The sequence below is a fragment of the Gopherus flavomarginatus genome, chromosome 1 (assembly GCF_025201925.1).
Source record: "Gopherus flavomarginatus isolate rGopFla2 chromosome 1, rGopFla2.mat.asm, whole genome shotgun sequence".
NCBI lineage: Eukaryota > Metazoa > Chordata > Testudines > Testudinidae > Gopherus > Gopherus flavomarginatus.
In genome coordinates this window covers 227986966-228002978 of record NC_066617.1, presented here as the reverse complement: position 1 = coordinate 228002978, position 16013 = coordinate 227986966, and the positions used below count along the sequence as shown (strand labels likewise).

Below are 16013 nucleotides of genomic sequence, written 5' to 3'. Positions count from 1 at the left end.
GCAGAAAAAATACTAGTACATTAGAGTACAAACACTTAAATCTGTTCTTTTATTCACTCATAGCTAGGTTGTGAACCAGACATGCCAAACCCATGGGGGGGGTGGGGAGAGGGGGACAAAAAACAAACAAACAGAAATTGGGCTTGTTTTTGGTTTAATTGGCTTGTGAGTTGATTGTTGGGTAGTTTTTGGCTTGTCGCTTGTTACTAGGTTTTTTTTTAATTGGCTCCTGGCATGCAGGGGCAGGGGGGAGAGAGGAGTGCAGAGCAGGCCCACCACAGTCCCAGACTGCACGCCAGGGGGATCTAGTCACATAGTGTGTTGGAGTTCTTAGGGATTGGCTTGTTTTGGCCTTGTTTTGAAATGGGATTGCTTGATTTTTGGCTTATTGTGAAAGTCGGGTGTTTATTTATTGCGTGAAAGTTGGCAACTGTGTTGTGAACCCCTTCATCATATTGATGAGAAGTTACTCAAGAAACTCCATTAATATCAGTTGGACCACTTGTGTGAATAATTGCACACCAGTGCAGGCAGGGAGTTTGCAGTTTACACCTTAGAAGGCACATGGGTCATGCAAAAGCAGCAGTTTTAATACACTAATTAGACAGAAGCACTCTTAAAACCTGCAAAGTACCTGTTCTAGCACATCAAAGTTTGTTAACACACTATGTACTAAAAATACTTTGACTAGCATGGTGAATAAACAGTCATTTTATAGTTTTGAATGTGTAGATTCATATTTAAGATGAGTTTTGGCTGACACAGAATTTGATTCTCCTTTATATTAATAGCACAATTGTAGTTTATAAAGGGTTCATACATGTTTATAACAATGTCTAATGTGCTTATCTTTTAAGTAACTTATTAACTTGCTAGACTTGAAAACAACTGTTTGTTAGTCATTTAGAAAATTTTGGAAAAATAGTTTAGATTAAAAAAATTAAATTGTTTACTTTGAACATAAAAGTATAATTTAAGTGGGGACATTCAATTCTTTTAAAAAAATCAACTTTCAGCAAGAAACACGACAGATTAGCGCTTTTTAAAAAATCCACATAAATCATACCAATTGTAACCCTTTTCAACAAATATCAACTGCCCACAAGTTTACTATGTGAGCAGAAATACATGAATTACTGAAATGTAAGAACATGTTGCCATGATGAGGCTTTCTAAACTGCTAGTTGCACACTGGAAAAAAGGCTGCATCATACATTTTAATACAGGATTCATATTACTTTAACTGGGAGGTATTAGATTTCTTTATTGGTTATAAAATTAATATTTTAACAAAGCCTAATTATACTGATCAACAATTCATGCTGTAATCTTTGGCAGCCAGATTTTAAGATTATTTTAATGAATTTTAAACAAGAATTTCTAGTATCGAATTATAAAATAGCAATAGGAAATTTACATGGCAGTGACATCTGTTTGCTGATAATAGTGAAGCAATTGTACATTTGTATTATAATACAAGATTATAATTCCGAAGATTCTGTAGTCTGAAATTTGATTTTTCAGTCATTTTCTTTTTCCATCTAGCAAGCATGGGTATTTATCAGAGGTCTTAGAAAGGAACGGTCAGGACTGTCATTGTTCAGTGATGTGAGAAGCACGCCCTGTTCCCTCACAGTAGTAGTATATGGCCTTTGCAGCGTTCTCAGACTTTATTTACATCACTAGTCTAACCATGCCCAAAACATCTGTCTGGCATGTTTAACAATGTGTAATATGGATTAGACACCATGGTTATAAAACAAGAAAGGAAGAGCAGCAAAGAGTCCTATGGCACCTTATAGACTAACAGATGTTTTGGAGCATGAGCTTTCGTGGGTGAATACCCACTTCATAGGATGCATGACATTCACCCACGAAAGCTCATGCTCCAAAACGTCTGTTAGTCTGTAAGGTGCCACATTACTCTTTGCTGCTTTTACAGATCCAGACTAACACGGCTACCCCTCTGATACAAGAAAGGAAGATAAATTTTAGATTATGCTGAGACAATTCAAATAAGGACTTTAGGATGCTATAATATTGAGGTACCCTATTTGTTACTGAGCCTTACAATACTCATGACTCCTGACATGATTCTATAAACTGTAACATGATACTCCATCAGGTGCTTCAACAGTGTTGTCCTGTGCACCCTATGAAGTTATAACAACATGGATACTCCTAACTGTGTTAGACTGTGCCCTGTCAATTTTACACTAATACAGATGGGAGATCCTACCAGTTCAGGGTACCCCAAAAATTCTTCATGAATTACTACTGCTGTAGTACATCTTTGCAGAGTGCTACTAGTCATTTGAGTATTTTAAAAACAGAAGTTGCACAATTAAGCAAGCTTATAAACCATCAGGAAAATATTTTAGATACTCAATTTAAGGACATAAGAATGGCCATACTGGTCAGACCAATGGTCCATCTAGCCCAGAATCCTGTCTTCCAACAGTGGCTGGTGCCAGATGCATCGGAGATAGTGAACAGAACAGGGCAATTTTTTGAGTGATTCACCTCATCATCCAGTCCCAGCTTCTAGCAGTGGGGGTGGGGGTTCAGTCTGCCTTTTATGCACAAGAATTGCCTGTAATATATCTCAGTGCAACTAAGGATGTAAATGTCAACATGCATTGTAAATATAGCACTCCAACATGTATGAATTAGATGGTTTATAAGGTGAATATCTGGCTTGGATCCTTAGGTAATGTACTGAAAAAGAGCACATAATCATACAACAGAATTTAGTTAACCAATTGTTTGAAAGGACACACAAAACAGTCTTTGACTAGTTTCCCACTTATAGATGGAAAATCAGCTTAGTTGAGCTGCAGGAAGGATTGCCCAAACTGAGACTTCAGAAGAGAGGGAATGTCAGAGGCCATAACTGACAAAAGTCTCAGGATATGTCTACACTTACCATGGATCGATGCTGCAGTGATCAATCCATTGGGGGGGTCGATTTAGCGGGTCTAGTGAAGGCCTGCTAAAATCGATTGCAGATCGCTCTCCCATCAACTCCAGTTCTCCACCAGAACAAGAAGCATAGGGTAAGTCAACAGGAGAGTTTGTCCCATCGACCCAGTATGGTGTAGACACTGCAATAAGTCGACCTAAGAGATACGTAGACTCCAGCTACATCATTCACGTGGCTGGAGTTGCGTAACTTAGGTCAACTTACCCCCATAATGTAGACCTGCCCTCAGTTACCAAGTTTCTTGGAGTAGGGGGAGGAGGGGATGAATGTCAAATTTAGTACTCCAAAGAATATCCATACAAACTAGACAAACAACTCCAAGTGGATTCTGAAATAGGAGTGAATCATTTGGATACTCACATTTTATATAATGAAAAAAAAGTTTAGGGAAAATTAATTTTAATCCAACTCACCTTTTCTTTCCTCAAAAATCCTTCTCTGAATTTATAAGTGGTAAATCCCCTTACACCAGCAGAACGTAGCCGCTGGTACTTAGCCTGAATATATAAACCCTTCTGTACTAAGCCTGATTTATAACTGTGTTGCAATCGACCATCTGTAAAGTTGTTCTGTAGAGGGAAAAAAAAGAAAAAATGGACAAAATGATGGAATTTCGGAACTCTGGTCAAAAAGGCCTTTTGTATTTTATTGTATTCAACTATTTTAAAGTTACAATTACACAATTATACACACACAAAAAAACTTACAGTACTGAAGTGTTATTCATTTATAAATGCACATGCCTCTTCTTTGCCTCCTATTTAATTCTTCCTAGACCCCTACTCACTGTTCATATCACAGAACTGCAGTGTGGCACATATTGGGCAACAGTCCAAAGTAGCTCAAGTTATCTTCATAGAACAGGTTTTGATATCAAAATTATGAGCACTGAAGAGGTTGTATAATTTGGGCAATAAATGAGGTGGAAGGGGAGATACAAGCTCCTTTTTGGGTTGTGTGTGAGTCTCTCTATATAAACAGCTGTTCTAATAAGTAAACTTTAAGAGTAAAATCCTGGCCTGATTAACTGAGTGGCAACCCAGTGACTTCAAAGGAGGCAGGATTGCATCCAAGAGCTGTCTCTGGTTCATCTGTTGAATGTAAGATATCAAATTTACCTAAAATTACTTCAGTCTTTAAAACCATAGGAAGAATACCTAGCCACAGAGCTATGCTTCCTTCACCTCTATATTGGGCTACTGTAAACTCACCTGAAGTAGAACTGAGGGTGAAGGCCAATGAAGGTGGTGGTGAAGATGAAGTCAATGGCACTATAAATACTAGAGTGGACAGATAACATATGTAGTGGGAGCAGCAATGTTTGTGTTAAGTTTTCCATTCTCAGGCACTCAGATGCCACACAAAAGGGTGCAGTGTAAGATTATTAATATAAAAAATTCCAACCTCATTTATTATAGTTTCTCAGATTGTTTTTGAACATTTTGTTTGAAGTTTTCAAACTTGGTCTTGCCAGAAGGTTGGGTTTTGGTTTTTTTTTTTGTTTTTTTTTTTAAGGAGTTTTAATAAAAAATTGTTAAATCTGCTTTTGAATACGAGGGAAATGCAAGACAGAGAGTAGAAACCTTCCCCATGTAGAAGTCTTGTAACCTTTCATGAACAACTTTAACTGCTAGAAGAAGATGAAATTTGTCATTAAAATAGCCCTCACTGAAAAGTACTTTTGAGTGTTCTGGTTACACTTGGTATAAATCTGACAGAGTTGGGGGGGGGGGAAATCACATGCTTCACATATGCCATATATTTTGTACCAGTTTTTCAGTAAACTTGCAATGTGCAGCTAAAAAAGGTTTACACGAGGGAGGAGCTCATTTATACGAACTCCTAGAAGCCTTTTTCTATTTCAAAGACACTGTATCCATCCATGATATACTGAGAAAGCTGCATTTACCAGGAAAGATGAACATGTCAGTGACCATGGTGAAGCTTACTGGAGTTGGAGGCACGGGATTCTTGGCAGACAGCTGCCAAATGCTCAGCTTCTCACAGGAGATCAGAGTAAGTCCAAACCTAACTGTTCTCAGGATACAATACAATACAATACCATCCTTTATGCAAATATATTGCCACAATAGGGGAAACTGAAATGTTTTTAAAATTCTAAATTAAGCCCGTGAACCTTGGCAAGGTAAAAACCAAGATTCCCCCTAAACTGTGTGAATGGGCAGCCTGTGTCCCAATTGGCAAGCATCTTGCATTGAGCAGGGGAGTTCTTCCACCAGGAGGCATCTGCCTCCTACCATGAGAGGAGGCCCCAAGGCTTTCCAGCAGCCATCACTACTGTTTCCAGCTTGGGAGAAAGCTACTGAGCTTCCCTCTCCTTCCACACCTTCTGGTCTTCATCCTAGCAGGAGTGGTTAGGAAGATGGTTCCAAGGCTATCCCCCTGCATGTCTCTCTCTATGGAAATAAGCAAATAACGGATAGACAGAGTAAGAGGAAGGAATGGGAGTGGAGCTGCTGCTGTCACAGGTTCTACGTTTGAACTAAGGCAATTATTTGACCAAACAAAAGTGGAGAAAAAAACCCCAAAAGACAACACTGATGAAGAATATAATCAATTGTAGATAAACCTAACCAGAAGTGTGATGGTAGACACATTAGAAATACCAAAGTTAGATAGTAATGTGTTTAGATCCTACCTACAGCTATGTTCAGTATCAAATTCCACAAAACTAAAGTGTAGCTTACTCCAAATTACTAATATTCTTCAAAGACAAATTTATGCAATTTAAACAGATTCTGCTACAAAATTACTCCACTGCTCCAAGTTATTTGGAAAACCTTAAAATGTTTCAGTTTGAAACACGAAACAATCTAAGGTTCTAAATTTCATTTAATAATCAATGTAAAATTATTTTACAAGGATTGCTAACATTGTTTCTGAAACCATCACTTAAAAAATGAAGTAACATTGCTTGTCAAAATATTTTATTTTTAAAAGCAGAGACTATATATCAAATAATATACACATCTATGCTATCCCACCATAAAACCATGACTATAAAACATGAATAGTTAATGAAATCATCAGAACTCCAGGATAATGATTTTATTTAAATGATAAACATACCAAGTGGGTTTATTGATTGCCCTCATCCCTTGGGTGCATTGTGAATCACTAAGTCAAAGGAACAGCTTTTTAAACCTAAAAACGTTGGGTGTCCCTTTATAAAACTGCTCCTCTAGAATGTGTTACTCTTTTCATATAGAAGTTAACACACCACAGACAACCAGTTTTGAAGTATTCTGAACAAAATACTTCTGTTTAGTGACTCAACAGAACTTGTTTCATACACAAGGGAAAGAGATTTGCCTTGTTTTATCTTTTTGTTGATAAAGATATAACATTAGAAAGCAAACTACCATCTCAGGTATACTGAATGCAATCTACCTTCAACAACATAAGAAAAAATTATATGCAATACAAGAGAAAATTCAATGCAAAAAATAAGTTGATGAAATTTTAGATTAGGAATTTTAAGTCAATAAATCAATATAATTTTTCCCATCCAGCCATAATTCATTTGCTTTTCACACATGCAAAACATAGTGCTGCTGTATATGCTGTTTACCTGTAGTTATACTGAAGCACAAAGGAAGATATTATTGGCTGCAGCACAGGAGTGCACAGCACAAGTTGCGTCCATGAATGCAACAGTGGCTTAAATCTCACCTTTACATTCCCCCAATCCTACACAGGATTCCAAGTTGACATGAATTAAGCCAGAATTCAGGCTGCTTTAAGTTACATCAAGTGCCAACAGACCAAAGGATTGATATGGCAGGCAGGGATCAGCCTGATATAACAGAACTATCTACTTCCCCTGTGCTGATAATAGAAGGGAGGTGCTGACACAGGTGCCATTATGGTAAGGTGTACACCAAAGGATCCCAAAATAATATTCTATGTAATGTAATTTTAGTGTAAGATGACTTTAACCTGTTAACTAAAGTAATACCTAAAAAAAAAAGACTAATGTTATAACACTATGAACTTTATCTTGATTAAAGTTTGTTTTTCTTTTAATCTGGGGGGACTAGTTGGCTAAGTGCATTTAGTAATAGGCTACAGAGCAAGACACCAATAGCCAGGATGGGAGAGCCTGAATGTCAGTTCCATCTAAGGGTTCCATAGTTTTAAGTATAGTTAAGAACTGAGAAGTCTGAAATTTGAATTTAGGCTTTGATGCCAACTACCTGTACATACTTGGTCATAATAATTCTATCTCAAGTTCCCTAACTGTAAAATAAGGATAACGCATACTTACTTTACACAAAAAAAAATTTTTTTTTTTAAATCCTCACAGCAACCTTGTAAAATATCAAGCATTATTCGGTGGCTTATCTGAAATGTGTTTTGTGGAAGAGGTGGATTAACAGTGATCACATCTCCACCATTCATGTGGCTCATGGAGAAAAGGGATATTCTGGACCATGAGTCAGTGACCTAACTGCCTTATACCAAGGCCACTTTTAAATGAAAAACTAGAAGAGGTTGACCCAGATTTGATCAGAGTTTTCCCATTTTGAATGGACTTAATTGGTGCCATGCACAGCATGCCACTCACAACAGCAAGGAAGAGATACAAGTAATCTTTGTTTTAAATTTAACTGATTTTGACCCCAGGGTGTCTTTTACAGTCAAGACACATTGGGAAGTCTCTGCAGTACCCCAGAATTGGGTGATTTTGCTGACACTCTTACATCTTAGGGTTTCTGTTAGGGTGACCAAATGTTCCAATTTTGGGGGCTTTTTCTTATTTAGGTACCTATTACCCTCTACCCCCATCCCGATTTTTCACACTTGCCCTCTGGCTACCCTAGTTCCTGTAAACAAAACCTAAAAGCAATACTTATCAGATAGAATAATGAGAAAATATAAAACATAAAAGGATTACTGTTTGGGAGTCTTCATATAGATTGCATTTTTCATGTAAAATTACCTTAAAAAAATGCAGTAGAAGTGCAACTAAAAAGGATGATGTTCTTTCAAACATGGAAAATACTCTGAATTTCTCATGTAGCGTTATGACAACTACAATATTCCACCAGGCTTAATTTCAAAAAAATTTACTAGAACAGTATCTAAACAAAATAATGAAATTAAGAATGAATATATTGATGTAAGGTGTTCCCTCATAGGCAGATTTGACAGAATCTGATTTGTTCTTTTTTTAAAAATAAATGCTGACTGATAGTAATGTTTATTTAAGCTCTCCCCCCGCCCCCATCATCTATTTAAATTTTCACAGTTGTGGGAAGTTATGGAACAGGTCAGGAAACAGATATTTAATGACAGTGGACGGTGATTCAAAAAGTTAAAGCTTTATAACTGTTGAAACACAAAAATTGTCAACATCATGTGTCAAAAAATACAAAGTAAGTATCCTCAAATCAAGTTCTGAAGCAGCATTTGTCTTACTTTGCCTATCTGTGAATGTCTATTATTATGGATAGAAATATTTTTCGTGGTTTGTGTGTGTATGGTGAAATCAATGTTTACTAACATTTACTGATTAAAAACCCTAATGTCTTTCCAAGTCTATTTATTGGCCAGATGTTTTAGTAATCTCCCATTTTTTCTGCAATTTTGATTCTAAAATTTACTTTAAGATTTTTTCTCTTTTATTGTCCAACACTAGCCCCATGATCTTGCCACTCCCTTCTTCCTTGCCCAACTCTCCTTTCAACCTTACTGTTTTGCCATTCTGTTTGCCCTCTCCCTTAATGTTATTTAAAATTACACCCTGAGAAGGTCAGCTCTCTTACCTACTTGGGAGAGTCCAAATTCTAGTAACTTAGCCTTTCAGAATATGAAAGTACTCCAGCTGTTACAGGAGGGTCTGGGGGGGGGAGGGGAAGGGAAAGGAGTGGAATTTTCAGTTCTGATACAACTCCCTTCCTATTGAAGTCAAGGCAACCCCCCATTGTTTCAATGGGAACAAAGTTCAGCCAATGCTGACCATTTTTGAAAATCTCACCACTAACATCTCTGTTTAGTGCCAAATCACATGCCAAACCACAACACCACAGCCTGAAATAAAACTTTATGCAACACATACACTTGGCAAGAGTCAAACAATACCTTAAAGGGTCTTCTGAAGGGTCTTGGATTTTCCAGGGGTCCTCCAAATGGTCTGTGAGTAAAGATGTCATTTGTTTTTGCAGCATAATAAGAATTCTAGAAAAATGGCACAAATAGTAGTTTAACAATGTTAAAAACAATCATTGCAGTGAAACGTACAATTTTTACATGAAGCTAATTTGTACTGTACTTTTTTGGCCTAAGATTATAACTGATGGATTAAGTCAGTGAAATTGCAGCAGTGTGTTGCCCATTAAACTGGAGTCCAAGTTGCAGAGACTTATTTCAGTTTCCACAGCTGAAAAGACATAGGGCACCACTCCAGAATATGGCCCCTGTGGACTGTGAAGCAGCCAGATCTTTGCAACTGAGGATTACCTTTGTGTGGGGCAGAGAGCCATCAGCAGACCCAGAACAGCAGCCTCCAATACCAACCCCTCTTTGAGGGGGAACATGGGGGAGCAGGGGGGAGAAGAGGAACAGGAGTGACGCAACCAGATCTTTGGTGATCCCTGGCTGGCAAATGAGACTACTACTTTTTTTCAGACTTATTACCAGTCAGACATTATGACACTAGAGCAGCCATATGTATTTCTAGCATACTAATTACTGTAATACCCATGCACTGAACAGCACCTTAAGAACTGTGTTAGATTTGTTCATAAGGATGACTACTCTTCATCCTTTCTTGATTGTAGCATGTATCAATATGAGAGGCTCACCTAAAAACATGCACCATTTCAGAAGCAAGTGACACATTTAAGTGTTGTTGGAACTGTTTGTAACTACAACTGTTGACTGTGTGTGCATTAAGCAGCCTTAGTTATGTAAAACAGTGCAGTGCCTCCATACGCAGCACTCCTTCCCACCGCTGCTATACCTGTGCATTGTGACCCTTTTCCCACAGTTTCAAGCACAGCTGCCAGGAGCTGGTGCATTTTTTAACATATTATGTTATTTTCATATCTAAATATATCTTCCAGATGCATGTAAAATATAAATACAAATATAAAAGTGTTATAGAAATTGTTTCATGTAGGCAGAGCTTAAAATGATGCTAAGTTCTTCTTTTTTCAACTGAAAATTCAACATAATTTTTAATACTTTTTTTTAATGATAAATCATTAATACTTCCAAAAGTTTTGAATTTGTTAGGACTACTATTTTCTTCAAAGAGAAATAACAATTTTTTGATCTTTGAAACAGTTATAGGAGGTATACAGAGGTCCTCCTAGGAATACACCAACAAATGTATATATTTGTATAGTTTTACAACCAGTTAGATAAAAAGCACTCGCAAAGTCATACAAACTAAAATTTCATAAAAACAATGACTTGTTGATACTGCACACTGAACAATACAATATTTATATGCCAATTGATTTATTTTATAATTATATGGTTAAAATGAAAAAGCAAGCAATTTTTCAGTAATAGTGTGCTATGATATAAGAATGGCCATACTGGGTCAGACCTAAGGTCCATCTAGTCAAGGGGTCTCAAACTCAAATGACCACATGAGGACTAGTACATTGGCCCGAGGGCGGCACTACTGACACCTCCCCCCTGCTGCCCTCGGCCCCGCCCCCACTCCACCTCTTCCATGAAGCCTTGCCTCTGTCCCGCCTCTTCCCTGCCCCATTCCAACCCCTTCCTCGACACTGAAGGGGTAAATTTAAGCTACTCCTACACCTGATAGGTTTCTAAATTAATGGTGCCAGCTCAGGAAAGGGACCTGGGCATCACTGTGAAGACCTTTGCAGCTGCATATTGAGCAAACAAGGATGCATAAGGAATGGGAGAAGGAATACTTTGGAAAATATTATAATGGTACAGCCTCACCTGCAATATTGTGTTCACTGGTTACCCCATCTCAAAAGATATTATTACAGAATTAGAAGGTGTCATGGTACAATTCCCCACTCTGAACCTTAGCGTCCAAAAGATGGGGTACCAGCATGAATTCCTCTAAGCTCAATTACCAGCTTAGAACCTGTAGCGCTGCAACCAACCAGGAATTCCAGTGCCTGGTACACTCTGGTCCCCACAAAACCTTGCCCGGGGACCCCCAAGACCCAGACCCTATGGATCTTAACACAAGGAAAGTAAACCCTTTCCCTCACCGTTGCCTCTCCCAGGCTTCCCCTCCCTGGGTTACCCTGGAAGATCACTGTGTGATTCAAACTCCTTGAATCACAAAACAGAGAGGACAATTCACCTTCCTCCCTCCTTCTCTTTCCCCCTCCCAGACTCTTCCTGAGAGAAAGTAATCCTGGCACAGAGAGAAATCAGCCTCTCTCTCCCTCTTCTCTCCTTTCTCCCCACCAATTCCCTGGTGAATCCAGACCCAGTCCCCTGGGGTCTCACCAGAATAAAAAAAAATTAGGTTCATAAACAAGAAAAGCTTTTAATTAAAGAATGAAAAAACTGTAAAAATTATCTTTGTAAATTTAAAAAAAATGGAATAGGTACAGGGTCTTTCAGCTATAGACACTGGGAACACTCTCCCAGCCTAAGTACAAATTAAAATCCTTTCAGCAAAATACCAATTTGAACTCCTTTCAGCCAAATGCACATCTGAACTTCTTTGAACCAAATATACATTTGCAAAATAAGAAAACAACTATAAGCCTAACCCGCTTTATCTACCTAGTAGTCACTAGTCTGAACTTATAAGAGCCTGGATTGGAGAGATTGGAGAGAAAACTGGTTGCATGTCTGATCCCTCTGAGCCCCCAGAGTGAACAACAACCAAAACTAACAGTACAGCACAAAAACTTCCCTCCCTCAAGATTTGAAAGTATCCTGTCCTCTGATTGGTCCTCTGGTCAGGTGACAGCCAGGCTTACTGAACTTGTTAACCCTTTACAGTCAAAGAGATATAAAGTACTTCTGTGCTATTAACTTTTCTTATCTGTTTATGACAGAAGGGGTTCAGAAGACGACAAATGATTGAGGGCATGGAAAAAATCTTATGAAGAGAGATTGAAGAGAATGGGACTGTTTTCCTTAGAAAGGAGATTAATAAAAGGCAACATGATAATAGTATATAAAATAATGAGTGGCATAGAGAAGATACATCAGGAGCTTCTGTTCTTCCCGTCTCATAATACAAGAATATAGGAGTATTTAATGAAATCAAAAGGTGTCAGCGTTTTGTGTTTGCTTCTTTGTTTTTAACCAAAATACGTAATTTGAATGTGGAACTCACTGAAGTCAAGACTTACAAAGATTCAAAGAGAGTTTGGACATTTACATGGATAACTTGAATATCCAGAGTTCTCATCATTAATGCTAACAAAAAGAGTATTGGAAGGGAGATAAAACATTATGTTTCATGGTTTAAACCAACCTGTAACTATTAAATATTAGCATGAAACCTTCATGGAGGAAAGATTACCTTGCACCTACCTCCTGTAAGGTTTCTTGCACCTTCCTCTGAAACTACAGTGTGAAGCTACTGTCAGGAGACACTATACTGGACTAAATGGTCCACATATCTGATCTAGTATGGCAACTGTGTTAAATTTTGGACCCAAACTACCAGATATTGTCCATTTAACAACAATAGTCAAATTATGGCAACAAAATTGAGCTTACATCAACTTTCTAGTAGTATTTCAGTTGTATCAAGGACAATCATTTTATTATTTTTATATATAAAAACACAGCATACTGTCAGGTTTCATGTCATACAGGATCTTAATATCCGGTATGACCTGCCACTCAGATTTAAATCTTTCATATATCAGTTGCTTCTTTAATGTCTGTATACGATGCACCTGAACCAACCATTTAATCATAGAGCCAGACAAGCATGATTTAACCATAGAGTATTTTAAATACCGAATAAACAAAAATTAAGCAGAAATATCCACATAACACCATAAAAACTGGATGTCCAATCTAATTTAAAATATAATTTTAAAAACTTCATTTATTTATTTATTAATCCTTATATAAGGATTTATTTCTATCCTTATTTAAATATTCTTTTTAATATGCTATTCATAGAGCCTTGCCTACTGGTCATGCTTTCCCTTGGAAACCTGCCCCTCAGGTACAATCTTCTGTATAGTTACGTGTCAACAAAAACAAATACACTCAAAAGGAGAGTGGTTATGATTGCGTTTTGTCATTTAAAAAGCATGCGCCTTATGATTGCATGTTGGGACACACCAAACATAAAGGCTAGCCAGACATTCAGTCCACTTGCTCCTCTAAATTTTATGATTTTGCTGATATTATGCTAAACTGCTACAGTTCTTCCACAGAATCCAGGATGAATTCCTTAATCAGCACCAAAATTGAGCCAACTACAAAGATTAATCTGGATGTAATTTATCTGTTGCAGTTTGGGATTTATTTATTTAAAAGTTTTGTTTCTTATTACATGGGACACATGACACAATTTTTTGATTAATTTGTCTTCACAAATTTTTAGCACCTTTTACATTTTTAGATTAAATTCAGGCTATAAACCATTTTATGACTGTGGGCAGAGCTGGAGTAAAATACAATCACTGCACCCTGCACACATACACCTCCACTCTGACCTTTGGTGGGAATTTATAATTCCATAACATGACCTCAAGTTACACAGCTCAAAGATACTGGCCTATTTTACTCCTATAGTGCAATATGATATCATGTTTAATTTACTTTTCACAAACACTTAACTCTCAACATTTCCTGTTTCTCCCTCTCATATATGTATTTCCTGTCTATATATCTACATGCATTTTTCCAAGCTGAATCTCACTGAATTATTTTCTTTCTTTTTAATCTCTCTAGGTCACTTCATTATCATATTATTTACCTATTATCTCTTCTTCCCTTGTGGCTATTTGCAACTGCCCATTCACCAAGCACAACTTTTTATTAGTGTCATTAACATACGCTCAGTTCTAGATCATTTATGAAGCTATTTGGTTAGACTGGACCTGAACTGAATCAACACCTGTGGGATTCCACAAAATATCTCCTTCAAATCTGACACGCTATTTAATATTGTCTTTTTTTTTTAAATGGTCCTGCCCCCAATTTTGAATCCATGCAACAACATTCATATCCAAGACCACATGAATCTGTTCTGGTAGCAGGATTCTGTGAGTTACTAATGCTTTACTAAGATTCAAATATTAATCTTCCAAATTCCCTTTCCATACTTTCTGAATGACTTGATAAATTAGCAATGCAGTGGATAGTGGATCCATTTCTATGCTGCTTACTGCCCATGATTTTGTTCTTCTCTTGATACTTAGTGATTTTTTCTTAACATTTCCTCTATATTTTATTAGAGATAGAATTGATAGTAAATCAATTGCTGGGATCACTCTTCATTTTGAAGACCAATACTACCTTTGCTTTTTTCTAATGATCTGGCACATATCCAGTTTTCATGACATTTCAGAAATATATCATTCATGAGTTTTACAAATTCCCTTAAGAGCACAGAATGTATATTATGCAGACTGGATGATCTTTGTATTCATATTTAATATACTTTATTTCCTTACTTGCTTTTTGTCAAGAACTTGTATAATATTGTCTCACTTTCTATTTGTGTAACCTTCTCAGGTTTTCTTGAAGGCAAATCTTTTTGAAAAGAAGTTCAATATTAGAGCTATTTTGGGATCTTTATTTTCATTCAAGTTCTTTAAATAGCTGCTTTCACTCTTCTCCACTGCAGTGCTTTCCAACCCAAGAGATGCCAGACTACTCTAGGGGATCAAAGCCAAAGAGCAGTGGATGCTGAGAAAGTTATATGGCTCTGGATCTACCTTAAAGCACACTGCAAAATTACTCTTAAGCTAAAGCTACAGGTGGCTCCTTGAAAACAATCTTGCCTCCCTGCTCCTGCTGCAGCCTGTAATTCTGTGACTGATGCTCACTTTTACAGAGATCAGGCTTAAGCTACAGCCTATCAGGCAAAGTTCTTCTCCCTTGGCACAGCTAAGTATATCTGCCACCCGGCCACACTGATACACCCCACGAACGGCTATCTTAGCAGTATACAGTGAGTGGGGAAATAGTAAGGGAGCAAAATGAAAAGAAACATTTTTAAAAGGCAAAAAACAATATAGAAGAGAGAAGATGGATGGAGAAAGGAAGCACAAGTGTGCCAGGGCAAGACAAGGACTAAAAAGGATGCTCATCTGCTAATCTGTCAGAACTGGGAGCTCTGACTAATAAAGACTGGTAAAAAATGTTCTAGTGCTATCCCTAAAAGCCCTTTTAATCTTTTTAAAACATTTGGCCAGCACTAACTCATTCTAATTTTTGCTGACATATTCATTGTCAACTCTGAGGCAAGAATCTTGTCTTCAAACTGGCTAGCACATTGCTGGCTCTCTCTCCTTCAGGATGCCCTGCATTATTCAGTAGCTGTTCTTTCATAGCTGCTGTTGCTTCTTACTCAGCAACTCTTCATTACTGGAACTTGTAAGTGTCAAGGCAAAGGCATTTTCTGCTGTCCAAGAACTCCCTTGTTTGCAGTTTCCTGTTAAATGTCAGGCTAAAGTTTTCACTGCACCCTTGGTAGACACAACGCATTAACTCAGTTCCCACTTTGAACCAACTCCCTACTGATTTGCATTGAGTCTTTTAACCGCTAAGCTGGGCTCCCACAGTTTCAAATGCATAATTTGAATTTTAGTTCTGAGTGAAGTATTATTCACATCCTGTCCTAAATTGTTCTATAGCATTGCCAGAGCTGTTAGAGAGTTGCCATATTACATCCCCAAAGCAACTGCATTTCAGTGTTGGTGAACTAATTGTGGATAATAAAAACAAACTTTCGTAGACTAAGGAAAAGTTTGATGAACCCATGGAAGTTTGACATTAAAATATTGACCAGATGTGTCAAGACATTAAATAAGAAAGACCACAAATTACATGTCTCCTATCTAGTTTCTTTTATTTA

General features: G+C 37.4%; 1 protein-coding gene across 7 annotated transcripts in view; it reads right to left on the bottom strand.

Moving 5' to 3' along the window:
• Positions 1-16013, bottom strand: part of LOC127042965 (BCLAF1 and THRAP3 family member 3-like) — a 137397-nt gene that overhangs the window by 85912 nt on the left and 35472 nt on the right. For 3 of the 7 annotated variants that reach the window (XR_007772110.1, XM_050936558.1, XM_050936557.1), the window contains exons 10-11: positions 9089-9184; positions 3397-3552 (exon numbers count right to left, since the gene is read on the bottom strand). Coding sequence is in view for 5 of the 7 variants with exons in the window: in XM_050936558.1 (XP_050792515.1) it covers positions 3397-3552; positions 9089-9184 (252 nt within the window). In the remaining 2 variants the exon portion in view is untranslated. Of the gene's footprint in view, positions 1-3396; positions 3553-3603; positions 5401-9088; positions 9185-16013 lie in introns of those variants that run through there. The other 4 variants (XR_007772111.1, XM_050936561.1, XM_050936560.1 and 1 more) reach the window with 3 other exon arrangements.